At 36.8% G+C, this 17,049-nt stretch overlaps 1 protein-coding gene and 1 pseudogene across 1 annotated transcript; both read right to left on the bottom strand.

Annotated features, from left to right (window-relative positions):
* Positions 1–5,965: 5,965 nt before the first annotated feature.
* Positions 5,966–14,283, bottom strand: LOC120859148 (annotated as a pseudogene).
* Positions 14,284–15,791: 1,508 nt separating this feature from the next.
* LOC120859149 (olfactory receptor 4A47-like) lies at positions 15,792–16,743 on the bottom strand. Its single transcript, XM_040235365.1, is given in 2 exon segments — positions 15,792–16,217; positions 16,219–16,743. Coding segments are annotated over 2 exon segments (948 nt in total). The 5' UTR covers positions 16,741–16,743.
* Between the last annotated feature and the right edge of the window lie 306 nt (positions 16,744–17,049).

The raw sequence follows: 17,049 nt of genomic DNA on the forward strand, positions 1-17,049 counted from the left end.
GTGTCATAGATGAAAACCAGCAGCTTTATACAAGGGATAAGAAACACAGGCAGGAACTGTAAGCTCTACCCAACCTTACAATAGGTGACTTATAAATTGAAGACACAGTACTTGGATGCAGTCTCAAAAATGACAGAATGACATCTGTTCATTTCCAAGGCAAACCATTCAATATCACAGTTATCCAAGTCTATGCCCCAACCAGTAATGCTGAAGAAGCTGAAGTTGAATGGTTCTATGAAGACCTACAAGACCTTTTAGAACTAACACCCAAAAACGATGTCCTTTTCATTATAGGGGACTGGAATGCAAAAGTAGGGAGTCAAGAAACACCTGGAGTAACAGGCAAATTTGGCCTTGGAATGCAGAATGAAGCAGGGCAAAGACTAATAGAGTTTTGCCAAGAAAATGCATTGGTCGTAGCAAACACCCTCTTCCAACAACACAAGAGAAGACTCTACACATGGACATCACCAGATGATCAACACTGAAATCAGATTGATTATATTCTTTGCAGCAAAAGATGGAGAAGCTCTATACAGTCAACAAAAACAAGACCAGGAGCTGACTGTGGCTCAGATCATGAACCCCTTACTATCAAATTCAGACTTAAATTGAAGAAAGTAGGCAAAACCGCTAGACCATTCAGGTATGACCTAAATCAAATCCCTTATGATTATACAGTGGAAGTGAGAAATAGATTTAAGGGCATACATCTGATAGATAGAGTGCCTGATGAACTATGGAATGCGGTTTGTGACATTGTATAGGAGACAGGGATCAAGACCATCCCCATGGAAAAGAAATGCAAAAAAGCAAAATGGCTGTCTGGGGAAGCCTTACAAATAGCTGTGAAAAGAGAAGTGAAAAGCAAAGGAGAAAAGGAAAGATATAAGCATCAGAATGCAGAGTTCCAAAGAACAGCAAGAAGAGATAAGAAAGCCTTCTTCAGCGATCAATGCAAAGAAAGAGAGGAAAAGAACAGAATGGGAAAGACTAGAGATCTCTTCAAGAAAATTAGAGATACCAAGGGAACATTTCATGCAAAGATGGGCTTGATAAAGGCCAGAAATGGAAGGGACCTAACAGAAGCAGAAGATATTAAGAAGAGGTGGCAAGAATACACAGAAGAACTGTACAAAAAATATCTTCACGACCCAGATAATCACAATGGTGTGATCACTCATATAGTGCCAGACATCCTGGAATGTGAAGTTAAGTGGGCCTTAGAAAGCATCACTATGAACAAAGCTAGTGGAGGTGATGGAATTACAGTGGAGCTGTTTCAAATCCTGAAAGATGATGCTGTGAAAGTGCTGCACTCAATATGCCAGCAAATTTGGAAAACTCAGCAGTGGCCAAAGGATTGGAAAAGGTCAGTGTTCATTCCAATTGCAAAGAAAGGCAATGCCAAAGAATGCTCAAACTACCACACAATTGCACTCATCTCATATGCTAGTAAAGTAATGCTCAAAATTCTCCAAGACAGGCTTCAGCAATACATGAACCGTTAACTTCCTGATGTTCAAGGTGGTTTTAGAAAAGGCAGAGGAACAAGAGATCAAATTGCCAACATCAGCTGGATCATGGGAAAAGCAAGAGAGTTCCAGAAAAACATCTATTTCTGCTTTATTGACTATGACAAAGCCTTTGACTGTGTGGATCACAATAAACTGTGGAAAATTCTGAAAGAGATGGGAATACCAGACCACCTGACCTGCCTCTTGAGAAATCTGTATACAGGTCAGGAAGCAACAGTTAGAACTGGACATGGAACAACAGATTGGTTCCAAATAGGAAAAGGAGTGCGTCAAGGCTGTATATTGTCACCCTGCTTATTGAACTTCTATGCAGAGTACATCATGAGAAACGCTGGACTGGAAGAAACACAAGCTGGAATCAAGATTGCCAGGAGAAATATCAATAACCTCAGATATGCAGATGACACCACCCTTATGGCAGAAAGTGAAGAGGAGCTAAAAAGCCTCTTGATGAACGTGAAAGAGGAGAGTGAAAAAGTTGGCTGAAAGCTCAACATTCAGAAAATGAAGATCATGGCATCTGGTCCCATCTCTTCATGGGAAATAGATGGGGAAACAGTGGAAACAGTGTCAGACTTTATTTTTTTTTTTGGCTCCAAAATCACCACAGATGGTGATTGCAGCCATGAAATTAAAAGACGCTTACTCTTTGAAAGAAAAGTTATGACCAACCTAGATAGCATATTCAAAAGCAGAGACATTACTTTGCCGACTAAGGTCCGTCTAGTCAAGGCTATGGTTTTTCCAGTAGTCATGTATGGATGTGAGAGTTGGACTGTGAAGAAGGCTGAGCACCAAAGAATTGATGCTTTTGAACTGTGGTGTTGGAGAAGACTCTTGAGAGTCCCTTGGACTGCAAGGAGATACAACCAGTCCATTCTAAAGGAGATCAGCCCTGGGATTTCTTTGGAAGGACTGATGCTAAAGCTGAAACCAGTACTTTGGCCACCTCATGTGAAGAGTTGACTCATTGGAAAAGACCCTGATGCTGGGAGGGATTGGGGACAGGAGGAGAAGGGGACGACAGAAGATTGATGGCTGGATGGCATCACTGACTCGATGGACATGAGTCTGAGTGAACTCCGGGAGTTGGTGATGCACAAGTAGGCCTGGCATGCTGCAATTCATGGGGTCGCAAAGAGTTGGACACGACTTAGTGACTGAACTGAACTGATTCTTACCTGAACAACAGTTTTTTCATACTCTAAATATATAAACTCCTCTTAAACTAACCTTCTTAAAGTGTATTTTATTAAAAATAATAACAACATTGTTTTGTGGCTAATCTAAACTTATTTTAACTTAAACTACATTATTTACCTAATATATTCAATTTATTATTTTAGTTGTAATAATTTTGAATTATAAATATACCACCCTAGGCAAACTTCTGAAAGCTAATGGTAATAATGGACAGTTAGTCTCGATCCCTGGGTCGAGAAGGTCCTCTGGAGAAGGAAATGGCAATCCCCTCCAATATTCTTGCCTGGAAAATCCCATGGATAGAGGAGCGTGGTAGGCTACAGTCCATGGGGTCACAAAGAGTTGGACAGGACTGAGAGACTTTCACTCACCCAGTCTCTTCACATGTTGAAATATGTTATATATCATAGCAGTTTTGTGTCAACCTGCACACAAATAAAGAGATCAGTGAAAAACAATAATCTCAAATTGGTAAATTGGGACTTCAGGATATAATAGTCATAGTCAAAATTTCAAATCAATGGCAATAAGATAATTTTGTGAATATATTTTTAAAAATTCTAAAATTTAGAGAAACAATTAACACTTCATCACTATTTCATTCCTATAACAAAGTTAATTCAAGATGAATCAGGTGTTTTAAATCCAGGATCGAACCCAGATCTCTGGCATTGCAGGCAAATGCTTTAACCACTGAGCCACTAGGGCAGACCCCTTGGACTATAGCCTACCCGGCTCCTCCGTCCATGGGATTTTCCGAGCAAGAGTACTGGGGTGGGTTGCCATTTCCTTCTCCAAATATAATATATAAGATATCACAAATGCTTTAAAACTTAAATCCTAAAAATTAATTGAAGAACGTTTGGTACAAGTGAACTGGGAAAATTCTTCCTAAAGAAGATACAAAAAATTCTAAAAATTGAATATAAAACATAAAATAAACTACAAGGAAAAAGCACTCTACATAGGATAAAACATTAAAAGCATATAACCAGAAAATGTTAAATATATATATTATGTAAAAGATATCAAATTTTAGTATCTCATAAAAATAAAAACAAAAAATAGGTTTTATATATATACATATATAATACATATATATAAATAAATATATATATATAAATATAAATAAATAAATATAATATATATATATATTTATTTATTTATTTATAAATATATATATATATAATCAGGAAGAAAATAAATACAGCTAAATTAAGTATGTGGAAAGATGCCCAAACTCAATTACATGAAAAAGGTGGTGGTTAAAATATAAAAATAACATTAACAAGATGTCATAAATACCTTTCAGGGACTGGTCATTGACAATGTGGTCAAAAGAATTCTCACAGACTGTGGAAAGGACTATAGCTGTTACACTAGCCTCAAGAATGGTAGGTTAGCAATAACTATCAATATCAACATTTTAAATGAATATACTACCTGAACATTGATTGAAATATCATATCAAAAATTCTATGCCTAGGAACTCATAACTGCACAATTCAAAAGCATATTTATTGGAAAATTATTTCTCATAACAGACGTTTAGGAACCAAATGAAGAGGAATGGACATGTCGATTTTAGTATCAATCTATACAGAGTATTGTGTAGCTTAAGAAAAGTGAAGAGATATTATGGATTGATAATAGAAATATTTTTCATATGTCAGATACCGAAGCAAGTGTTATATACATAGAAAGAAGCAAATATACACTGGCTAATATGTCGTGTTTCAAAGATTGTTGGTGGTAGTGGTTTAGTCACTGTCTTATCTGACTCTGTGCAACCCCATGAACTACAATCCACCAGCGTCCTCTGTCCATGTGACTTCCAAAGCAAGAATACTGGAGTGGGTTGCCATTTCCTTCTCCAAGAGATCTTCTTGAATCAGGGATCAAAACCAGGTCTCCTGTGTTGCAGGCAGGTTCTTTACTGACTGAGCCACCCGTTAAGCCATCAATTAAGAAAGAAATTTAGGGCTAAATTCTGAGCATGAGGACTAGAAAATACTGAGAGAAAAATAGGAAGTTTATTTGACATTGCATCCCAGTTTACTTGGTTTTCCTTTATACTATTTATTAATCTCTTTTTTTGATTTCAACTTTTCTTATAAAGTTAAAGCATTAAGTTAAACATTCTGTGAATAGTGCAACTTAAATATAGTAAAAAAAAAAGCAACTTATATAGAATTAAATATATAAAATTGTATACATAAAAATGTTCCAATTAAATGACATGAATCTATATAAAAAGTATCCTATCTCTGAAAGAGAGTAAAAAAGATAAATACATGAATTGATTAAATTTCAGGGTGACTATATAATAGTTAAAATTCTATATAAAAAGTTTAAAAGTTAACTATATATAAAGCTAAAAATCAGTAAAACTCATAATAATTTCTTAATTCATTTTAAATTACTGTTCTTGATATTTAGTTATATCCAGCTCTTCATGAACCCATGGACTGCAGTGCACCAAGCTTCCTTGTCTTTCACTGTCTCCCAGACTTTGCTCAAATTCATGGCCATTGAGTTGGTGATGCCATCCAGCCATCTCATCCTCTGTTGCCCCCTTCTCCACCTGTGCTCAATCTTTCCCAGCGTCAGGGAGTTTTCCAATGAGTCAACTCTTCCCATCAGGTGGCCAAAGTATTGGAGCTTCAGCTTCAGCATCAGTCATTCCAATGAATAGTCAGGGTTGATTTCTCTTAGGATTGACTAGTATGACCTCCTTGCATTTCAAAGGACTCTCAAGAGTCTTCTACAGCACCACAATTTAAAAGCATCAATTCTACCAATACAATATTGTAAGTAATTAACCTCCAATTAAAATAAATAAATTTTTTTAAAAAATAAAATAGATAAATAAAAGCATCAATTATTCGGTGTTCAGCCTTCTGTATGGCCCACGTCTCACATCCATATATGACTATTGGAAAAACTATGCATTGACCTATGGACTTCTGTTGGCAAAGTGATGTCTCTATTTTTTAATATATATTACTAATTCCTAGATATATAGGCATTACCTCTTTCTAAGTACAGTAATAAACAAGTAATTATAGACCTTATATCCTAGTAGGGAGGTAAACTGTTAACAATAGCATAGCTGTATTAAATGCAAACATTCACATAATTATCACAAAGTCTCTGAAGAAAGGAAAATCATAATCAAATTTTAAAATGATTTTTGCATTCTAAGTAAATTAACCCCGATGTCAAATGACTCCCTTCATGTTGGGTGATACACTTATTAACTGAGATACGATGTTCCTTTTCCAGAGCTTCTTCATAGCATTAGTCAACTCAGAATTTCTTAGACTGTAGACAAACGGGTTCAGCATGGGGGTTATGAATGTATAGCACACATTCACAGATTTGTCAGTGGGGAAGGTCTTAGCAGGTCTTGCATTTATGAAAATACAGGGAACAAAAAAGCAGACAACCACAGTGATGTGGGAACCACAGGTCTGGAGGGCTTTCCACCTCCCTTCCTGACTCAGGTTCTTCAGAGAGTGCAGGATGACTCCATAGGAGACGAGCAACAGCAGAAACACTATAGTGCAGATCAGTCCCCCGTTGGCCAGCACTAAGAGGCCAATAACATAGGTGTCAGTACAGATGAGTTTCAATAAGGGGTACATGTCACAGAAAAAATGATCAATGATATTGGGGCCACAGAATGGGAGCCCATAAATAGTGCTAAGTTGAATAATTGAGTGCAGAAGACCTCCAACCCAGGACACCACCAGCAGCACAACACACACCCATTGCCTCATGATCACCAAGTAATGCAAGGGCTTACAGATGGCCACATAGCGGTCATAGGCCATCACCAGCAGAAGGAAGACCCCTGAGCCAGCAAAAGGTGCTCTGCAAACAGCTGGGCCATGCAAGATTCAAAGGATATGATTTTTTCCGCCAAAGAATAAGTCTGAAATCAATCTGGGCATAGTTGAAGAAGAATAAGTGACATCCATAAGTGATAAGCTAGCAAGAAAAAAGTGCATCGGTGAGTTCAGGGTCTTACTGACAGTTACAGTAATGATAATGAGAAAGTTGCCCAGTACAGTCAAAATGTAAAAGACCAGAAACATAACAAAAAGGACTTTTTGCTCCTTTGGATTCTTTGTGAGGCCCAAGAGGACAACCTAAGATACATTGCTCTTGGTTCCATCTAGTTCTTACAAGAGCTGAGTTTGTGTATTAGAAGCAGTTTACCTATAAAACAAGGTGGGGGGGGGGAATTAAATGTTTAATTGTTTAATTTATCCATTCAAGAGAAGAAAGTGAATGGTGTACATTTTGGGTCCAATATGTCAAGGACATTCTAATTACCAGCTTGAAAAAGCCATAGAACCCTACCCTCGGTGATGTGACACACAATAAGGCATCAGGCAATCCCAGCCATCTCATGAATATTCACACAGTACAGGTGTATATCAAACTAGAATCAGAGACTTCCCAAAGGAGTCAATGCTTCAGCTGAGTCTTTTTTTTTTAAATGAGAGAATAAAAAAAGATGGGAAGAGAATTCCATGAAAAGGAGCACCATTTATAAAGTCACAAATGTGTAACACCTCTTAAGGTAATTTGCATAATCAATGTGAGTAGACCAAACTATGAATAGAAGATCCCTGTCTTGAATTGTCTCAGACCTCAGTGATACATCTTAGGTCTTCAGGTGGATATTTCCCTTTTCCTGACCAATAAATGCTGCAGCAATCTAATTTTGTGTCTCCAGCCCACCTCTCTCCCTTAATTTTCAAATTTATATATGCAACATCTCTAGTTTTTGACATCCAGTTGATTGGCAATTTAGTATTTATAAAACTAGCTTTTAAATTTTCCATGAAAAACATAAGCAGTTCCTATACAAAATTTAAAGAGGCATTCCCTATTTATCTCATTAAATATTATCATTTTCCATGCTTATTGTCTTGACAAAAAAATTGCAGCCCTCTGCACTTGATACTCTCATAAAACTTTATTAAATCCTGTTTTCTCTACTTTCAAAATATATCACTAATTTTTCATTCCCTTCTTAATTTTTTCCTGGTCTGCTGCAGTACCCTCCTACCAAGTTTTCTTGTGTTTATTCTCCAAAAATTAGTCCTCCTAAAGCAGCTCAAATTGTCTTTTTCAGTTTTATTCTGATGATATCACTCTATTGCTAAAAACTGCTACAGTATATTCCAATCATGCACTCATAGTCTAATGTATCATATTTAATATTTACAATAATAAGAAATGCAATTGCCATTTTATAATTGAAGCATCTAATACTCAGAACATCATTTATTTTCCCAAAATCACACATTTCTAAGTGATATATCTAGAATTGAATCTACATTTGTTTGACTTCAAAGTAATTTAGTTTCTTACATAAAGAAAGTCATACAGCTGTAAGCCTGGTTCTCATTATTTTCTGTTAGTCTTATCTTGTGGAGGTTTGATCAGAATCTAAGGATGATTTGAAGTTATTCATAAACACTTGATATTGTTTTTCATCCAGTTTGATGACAGAGTCCAAGTGCTGCCTTATTACTTGAGTTTATTTCATTTGGCAATCTGTCCTTTTTCTGCACTAAGTCTTCTGATTATTCAGAAGTTCATTTTTATACAAAATATAGATTATTTGAAAGGAGTTCCATGGCACACAGAAAAAAATAGTTTATCACATCAGGAAATGTATCAAAATGACCAGCTAATCCTCCATATTCATAGAAAACATAGATATCTATCAACTAGCCTTTTCCTAGGGAAGTTTTTTACAACTTATTTCCTACTAACATCAAAATGAAAAATAGCGTTTGAATGTTTAGCTCTTTTCACACTCACGTTAACATAGACAGACTAGTTGACTTCAGATTTCGAAAGACTGCTGTGATTTTTTTGTCATGCTTTAAGTGTAAGAAATGACCTCATGAAAAACGTATGACAGTCACTAAGTGGATAGCATCTTCTCCCTGTTAAGGGTGATATTACAGAATATTTCATCCCTTCCAGCTGAATTTATCATGGAGTCTTGGAATTGGAATGTGTCCAAGACTGATTCTTGCTTTAATTAATACACTGGAATTTTCCACAAAGTTGTTAAAGAACATCTATAGGTAAAGATATTATTAGACCAAACTTCATATTAAATATCATAATGGTGCAATGTGGAAAAATAGCTTTATGAGCCTACTGCCAATCAAGAATAAATCAATCCAATCATTTTGTCCCAGTGAACTTATTTGTTATATATTTCCTGCACCTGGCAGAGGAAGATTTTCCATTCTTTTATTTACTACTCAATATTCTCAGCTTGGCAATAAGTAGTTCATGATCGGAGCCACAGTAAGCTTCCAGCCTTGCTTTGCTGACTGTACAGAGCACACACACAAAAAAATTCTTAAATTTTAAATTTAAATTAAATTTTAATTTTAATTTTAAAACTTCTTAAATAGAAGAAGGGAGGGAAACCACAGGATAATTCAGTTACGACCTAAATCAAATCCCTTATGATTATACAGTGGACATGACAAATAGATTCAAAGGATTAGATCTGATAGAGTGCCTGAAGAATTATAGACAGAGATTCATGACACTGTACAGGAGGCAGTGATCAAGACCATCCCCAAGGAAAAGAAATGCAAAAAAAAAGGCAAAATGGTTGTCTAAGGAGGACTTACAAATAACTGAGTAAAGAAGAGCAGCTAAAAGCAAAGGAGAAAAGGAAAGATATACCTATTTGAATGCAGAGTTCCAAAGGATAGCAAGGAGAGATAAGAAAGTCTTCTTCGGTGATCAGTGCAAAGAAATAGAGGAAAGCAATAGAATGGGAAAGACTAGAGATCTCTTCAAGAAAAGTAGAGATACTAAGGGAGTATTTCATGCAAAGATGGGCACAATAAAGGACAGAAATGGCATGGACCTAACAGAGTTGGAAGATATGAAGAAGAGGTGGCAAGAATACACAGAACTATACAAAAACGATCTTCATGACCCAGATAATCGCGATGGTTTTGTGATCACTCTCCTAGAGCCAGATATCCTGGAATGCGAAGTCAAATGGGCCTTAGAAAGCATCACTATGAACAAAGCTAGTGGAGGTGATGGAATTCCAGCTATTTCAAATCCAAAAAGCTGATTCTGTTAAAGTGCTGCACTCATATGCCAGCTATTTGCACAACTCAGCAGTTGCCACAGGACTGGAAAAGGTCAGTTTTCATTCCAATCCCAGAGAAAGGCAATGCCAAAGAATATTCAAACTACCACCCAATCCACTCATCTCACATGCTAGCAAAGCCATGCTCAAAATTACCCAGGCCAGGCTTCAACAGTATGTGAACTGAGAACTTCCAGATGTTCAAACTGGATTTAGGAAAGGCAGAGGAACAAGAGATCAAATTGCCAACATGTGCTGAATCACCAAAATAGCAAGAGAGTTCCAGAAAAACATCTACTTCTGCTTTATTGACCATGCCAAAGCCTTTGACTGTGTGGATCACAACAAACTGTGGGAAATTCTTAACAGATGGGAATACCAGACCATCTTACGGGTCTCCTTAGAAATCTGTAGGCAGGTCAAGAAGTAACAGTCAGAACTGAACATAGAACAATGAACTGGATCAAATTGCAAAAGGACTGAGTCAAGGCTGTATATTGTCACTCTGTTTATTTAACTGAAATGCAGAGTACACCATGTGAAATGCTGGACTGGATGAAGCACAAGCTGGAATCAAGATCGCCAGGAGAAATATCAATAACCTCAGATATGTAGATGACACCACCTTTATGGCAGAAAGCAAAGAACTAAAGAGCCTCTTGATGATAGAGAAAGAGAAAAGGGAAAAGGCTGGCTATAGCTCAACATTCAGAAAACAAAGGTCATGGCATTCAGTCACATCACTTCATGGCAAATATATTGGGAAACAATGGAAACAATGACAGACTTTATTTTCTTGGGCTCCAAAATCACTGCAGATGGTGACTACAGCCATGAAATCAAAAGACACTTGCTCCTTGGAAGAAAAACTATTGCCAACCTAGACAGCATATTAAAAAGCAAAGACATTACTTTGCAGACAAAGGTCCATCTAGTCAAAGTGTTGGCTTTTCCAGTAGTCATGTATGGATGTGAGAGTTGGGCTATAAAGAGCTGAGCGCAGAAGAACTGATGCCTTTGAACTGTGGTGTTGGAGAAGACTCTTGAGATTTCCTTGCACTGCATGGAAATCCAGTCCATTCTAAAGGAAATGAGTCGTGAATATTAATTGGCAGGACTGAGGCTGAAGCTCCAATATTTTGGCCACGTGATGTGAAGAACTGGCTCATTTGAAATGACCCTGATGCTGGGAAATATTGAAGGTGGGAGGAGAGGACAACAGAGGATGAGATGGTTGAATGGCATCACCGACTTAATGGACATGAATTTGAGTGAGCTTTGGGATATGCTGATGGACAAGGAAGGCTGGATTGCTATATAGTCCATGGGGTAGCAATGAGTTGGACATGACTGAATGACTGAACTTAACTGAACTTATTCTCAGCTTAAAATTTTCTTAGAGATATAAAATTATATCAGAAAACACAACTAAATGTGTTAGCATTTTAGAGATAACAGCTAATTATTTATCCAATTATTAATTTTTAAAGGAATTAACCTCCAATCAAAATAAATAAATTTATATTTTAAATAAATAAATAAAGGTTAGGACACCTGTGTTATGCCAGCAATTGTACGTTGAGTGAGGGCCCAGCAATTTCTAAAATCGGTCAGAAAATCATGCATAATTTTTCTCCTGCATGGATGTTATTTATTTATGATTAAGACATATGGGATGGGAGGTGGGAGGGGGGTTCAGGATTGGGAACTCATGTACACCCGTGGCTGATCCATGTCAATGTATGGCAAAACCAATACAGTATTGTAAAGCAAAATAAAGTAAAAATAAAAATTACAAAAAAGAAACAGTTTAATAAAGTAGTTTTATTCTTTTCACTACTTATAAGTTAAGAAATAGGGTAGTGTGACAGAAAATAAGAGGGAAAATTCTACTATGGATAATGTAACCAGAGATGATTTTTCTTTAAAGGATATGTTTGAGATGAGATTGAAAGGATAGAAACGAATACCATCAGAAGCACTGTTACAGAAATGATATCAATGAACAAAGCAGAACAGATTCAGAGACGCAGAGAACAAACATGGTTGTCAGCAGAGAACAATGTGGGAGAGATAGTTAGGAAGACTGAGATCTACGTGTTCAAACCACTTCATTTAAAGTAGATAACCAACAAGGTCCCACTGTACAGTATAGGAAGCCATGTTCAGTGTTATGTGGCAGCCTGAATGGGAAAGGAGTCTGGGGAGAATGGATACGTGTTTCCATGACTGGGTCCCTTTGCTGTCCACCTGAAACGATCACAACATTGTTCATGGCTGTGCCTTCATTTTCAGTCACTTCAGTCACGTCCTGTTCCTTAAGAACCAGGGACTATAGCCCACCAGGCTCCTCTGTCCATGACATTATCCAGGCAAGAATACTAGAGTGGGTGCCATGTAGTCAAGGAACCTTCCTAACCCAGGAATTGAACCCTTGTGTTCTGAGTCTCCTGCATTGCAGGTGGATTCTTTACCACCGAGCCACTGGGGACACTCATTAACTGGCTATACACCAGTATAAAATAAAAAGTTTTTAAATAAAGAAGCACTATTACAGAAAGTAAAACTAAATTTTAAAAGTGAGATAATTAATAAAATTATCTTACTCTCAGTGTTGACAGGAGCTATACTTAGAAAACTCTAAAATTTTCACAAGAATTTTTATGGCAATACTATGTTAAAAAGGGCTCAGAGAGTGTGCCCTCTTCATCCATATTTTAATGGGGAAGTTTTCAATCTTTCAAAGTTGAGGATGATGTTAGCTGTGATCTGTAAATATATGAACTTTATTATGTCAAGGTACACTCCTTTTATTTCCAATTTGTTGAGATTTTATATGAAATGGTGTTGAATATCTATACCATCATGAACAACCAGGAGAAATAAAAAAAATAATTCCACCTACAAGCACGTCATAAAGAATAAAATACCAATATAATATTGTAAGGTAATTAGCCTCCAACTAAAATAAATAAATTTAGATTAAAAAAATAAAAGACATTTTTCATTTTCAAAAAAAAAGAATAAAATAGTTAAGAAAAACATAACCAAAGAGACAAAAATCTTGTAAACGGAAAACTGCAAAATGTTACTCAGAGAACACACACCCACATATGGAAAAAATGTTATGAATTGGGTTATTTAAGAGCATTAAGATGTTACTATGACTGTAAGTGACCTACAGATTCAGTGCAATCCTTATCAAAACCCCAAAAATGTTTTTGGCAGAAATAGAAAAATTCTTGCCAAGACTTATATGGAATCTCAAGGACTCCAATTTTTTCCAAGACAATCTTGAAAAGGAAAGAGAAAATGTTCAGTCTAATATTTCCTCATTCTACAACATTATGCAAAACAATGGTAGTCACAGCACCAGTTTTGGAGTAAAGACAGACAACAAACTAATGGAATTAAGACAGTCTAAAAATAAACCTTTTATATGTGCTTAGATAATTTTCAACAAGGGTGCCAACAGCATTTAATGGGGAAAGGATATTACACTGAGTGAAAAAAGGCAATCAAAAATAAATAAATAAATAAATGATTCCACTGTACATGAGGCACTTAAAGTAGTCAAGTTCACAGAAAGTAGAATGGTGATTGCCTGGGGCTCACTGAGTGGAAATGGGAAATTTTATTTAATAGCTGTGGAATTTCAGGTTGGAAAGCTGGAAATGCTCTGCTGATGATAGACAGTGATTTTGTTTGCATAACAGGGTGAATTAATGCCACTTTAATATGATTAAAATTTAAAATTTTGTTATGTATATTTGACCACAATTTTAAAAATAAGTTTAAGAACTAAGGTAATAGGAGCTTTCCCGGTGGCTCAGTGGTAAAGAATCTGCCTGCAATGCAGGAGACTCAGGAGACACTAAGGAGTTGTTTGTCCTTGCTACTCCCTGCTGCAGCGGGGACCCCAACAAAGCCTTGCCTGAATTTCTTGTCTGGTCTCTAATCAATTTCTATTGATTGATTAAGGAGGTCAAGAACCCTGGGTAGTAACAAGGACACCAGCCCAGAACACTCTGGGACCTGCAACCACTCAAACAATGCAAGTTCTGGGGCCCCTGGCCCCACAGCCAGGGACCCTGGCACTTGCCTCCACCACCAGTGGGCTAGACCTAAACCCAGGTCCTGGTCTCACCCACCAGTGGGCAAGCATCAGCCCCAGGACCCACTGAGCCAAAGCCCCACCCACCAGACCAGGGCCCTGATGCCAGCCCAGTCAATCCCAGCCCACTCACCAGCAGGCCAGCACCACCCAGGACACCCTGGCCTGACCATTCTACCAACCAGCAAAATGACATCAGTTCCAGGACACCTTACTTTGTGACCAGCCAGAAAGATATCAATTATGTGTACAATAGCAAAAAGTGTCATTTCTTTTTTTTAATATAAATTTATTTATTTTAATTGGAGGTTAATTACTTTACAATATTGTATTGGTTTTGCCATACATCAGCATGAATCTGCCACAGGTATACATGTGTTCCCCATCCTGAACCCCCCTCCCTCCTCCCTCTCTGTACCATCTCTGGGTCATCCCAGTGCACCAGCCCCAAGCATTCATTCCCAAGCATCCAGTATCATACATCGAACCTGGACTGGTGATTCATTTCCTATATGATATTATTAGACAATTATGTCGTAAAAATCAGCATGGAAAAGATCAACAATTAAATGAATAGATAAAAGAGATTAACAGACAATTCTAGGGAAAAAAATACAAATTATATCAAACAAGTGAAAAGATGTCCAAACCCAATTATATCAAAAGGATTTGTGGTAAATTATAAAACCAAATTTAAAATAAATTTAATCTGATTATCATATGCCATCAATATATATCAGGACTGATTTTGAGAATGTGGACAAAAATATTCTCACAGACTGTGGACAGGAGTATAGCTGTTTGTACAACTTCAAAGATGGCAATAGCTATGACCATCAATATTTTAAATAAATGTATTACTTGAGCATTGATTCAGACACAACACATATATCAACAACTTCACTTCCAGGAGCTCATACTTGCACACATTCAAAAATATATTTTTATTGCAAAATTACTTTTCATAGAAAAAGTTTAGGAACAACAAGAATGGAAACAATTTCAGTATGTCTCTATAAAGGAGTCTGATGTAGTATGAGAAAAATTAAGGATTAGATCTATATGGACTACTAGGAAAATACTTCGCAGCTGTTACTGAGAAAACAAAGTTTACCTACACAGAAAAAAAAAATACATGCATTAAAATACAATTGCTTTTACATAGATTATTACCAGATGGATCTTAAGAAATAGAGTGCCACTGCAGAAGTGGACTAGAAAATATATTGAGAGAGAAATAGGAAATGTATTCTACACTTTCTCCCATTCTGTATGGTTTGCATTTTTACTATTTATTATTATCTATTTCACTTCAATTGTTTAAAAAAATTAGAGTTACATGAAAAGTTTTGTGTATAAGGCAACTGAAATTTTATAAAGAACACAGAGTATTTAGCATTAAATACTTTAAATAGCATAATAAAAAGAATAACTTAAAAGATAAGAATCTAACTGGAAAAAATTAAAAAAGAAAAAATGCATAAATTGGTTAAAAATCGGTGTAACTATATAAAATTTCCTCACTAATCTGTTACATGATATTGGCTCCTTCAATACAAGCCTTACATCTTTCTAGGTATAGTGATAACAAAATATTACAGATCTTACATTCTACCATGGAGAGGAACTATTCATGTTATTAACAGCACAGTTGCATGGTTATAGTATAACTTTTTGTATTATAATTATCAATTCTTTGAAGAAAAAGAAATCAGCATCAGATGTGAGAAAGCTACTGAATTCCGAGGAAGTGGTCTCTGATGTCAAAGGCCCCCCTTCATGGTGGCTGATGCCCTTTTTTACCATAAAATGCCATGTTCCTTCTCCAAAGCTTATTCATGGCACTTGTCATCTCTGAGTTTCGCAGAGTGTAGATTAATGGGTTTAGCATGGGGGTTATGACTGTGTAAAACACGCTCAGTGATTTGTCAAAGGAGAAGGTCTTAGCAGGTCTCACATACATGAAAATACAGGGAACAAAGAAGCAGACAACCACAGTGATGTGGGAACCACAGGTCTGGAGGGCTTTCCACCTCCCTTCCTGACTCAGGTTCTTCAGAGAGTGCAGGATGACTCCATAGGAGACGAGCAAGAGCAGAAACACTATAGTGCAGATCAGTCCCCCGTTGGCCAGCACTAAGAGGCCAATGACATAGGTGTCAGTACAGACGAGTTTCAATAAGGGGTACATGTCACAGAAAAAAATGATCAATGATATTGGGGCCACAGAATGGGAGCCCATAAATAGTGCTAAGTTGAATAATTGAGTGCAGAAAACCTCCAACCCAGGACACCACCAGCAGCACAACACACACCCATTGCCTCATGATCACCAAGTAATGCAAGGGCTTACAGATGGCCACATAGCGGTCATAGGCCATCACCAGCAGAAGGAAGACCTCTGATCCACCAAAAAAATGCTCTGTAAAGAGCTGGGTCATACAGGATTGGAAGGATATGGTATTTTTCCCCACAAACAAGCTTGAAATCAGTTTGGGAGAAATAGATGAGGAATAAATGACATCCATAAATGATAAGCTAGCAAGAAAAAAGTACATCGGTGAATTCAGGGTCTTACTAAATGTTACAGTCACCACAATAAGCATGTCGCCCAACATGGTCAAAATGTAGAAGAACAAGAACATAACAAAAAGGACTTTCTGCCCCTTTGGATTCTGTGTGAGGCCTAGGAGGACAAAGTGAGTCACATTGCTTCTTGGTTCCATCTATTCCTTACAGGTGCTGACTTCAGATATGAGGAACAGTTTATCTATAAATCAAATAAAACAATTAAAAACACCTTTACATTGATTATAAGCTTAATGTACTTTATTCACTCAATGTGTTAAACCTACATTAGGATCATAAAGTTAAATAAGAATGTTTCCCTATTCTCAGTGATTAGATGTATAATGAGGGGTCAGACCATACCAACTAATTTTATAAGTGTCACTATAAATATATTCATGGATAAGTGTTCACATTTCCAGAATATCTATAATCAACTCTGGATCTGGGAAGGTTTCTCAAAGTAA

This window comes from Oryx dammah, unplaced genomic scaffold, assembly GCF_014754425.2.
Source record: "Oryx dammah isolate SB20612 unplaced genomic scaffold, SCBI_Odam_1.1 HiC_scaffold_33, whole genome shotgun sequence".
NCBI lineage: Eukaryota > Metazoa > Chordata > Mammalia > Artiodactyla > Bovidae > Oryx > Oryx dammah.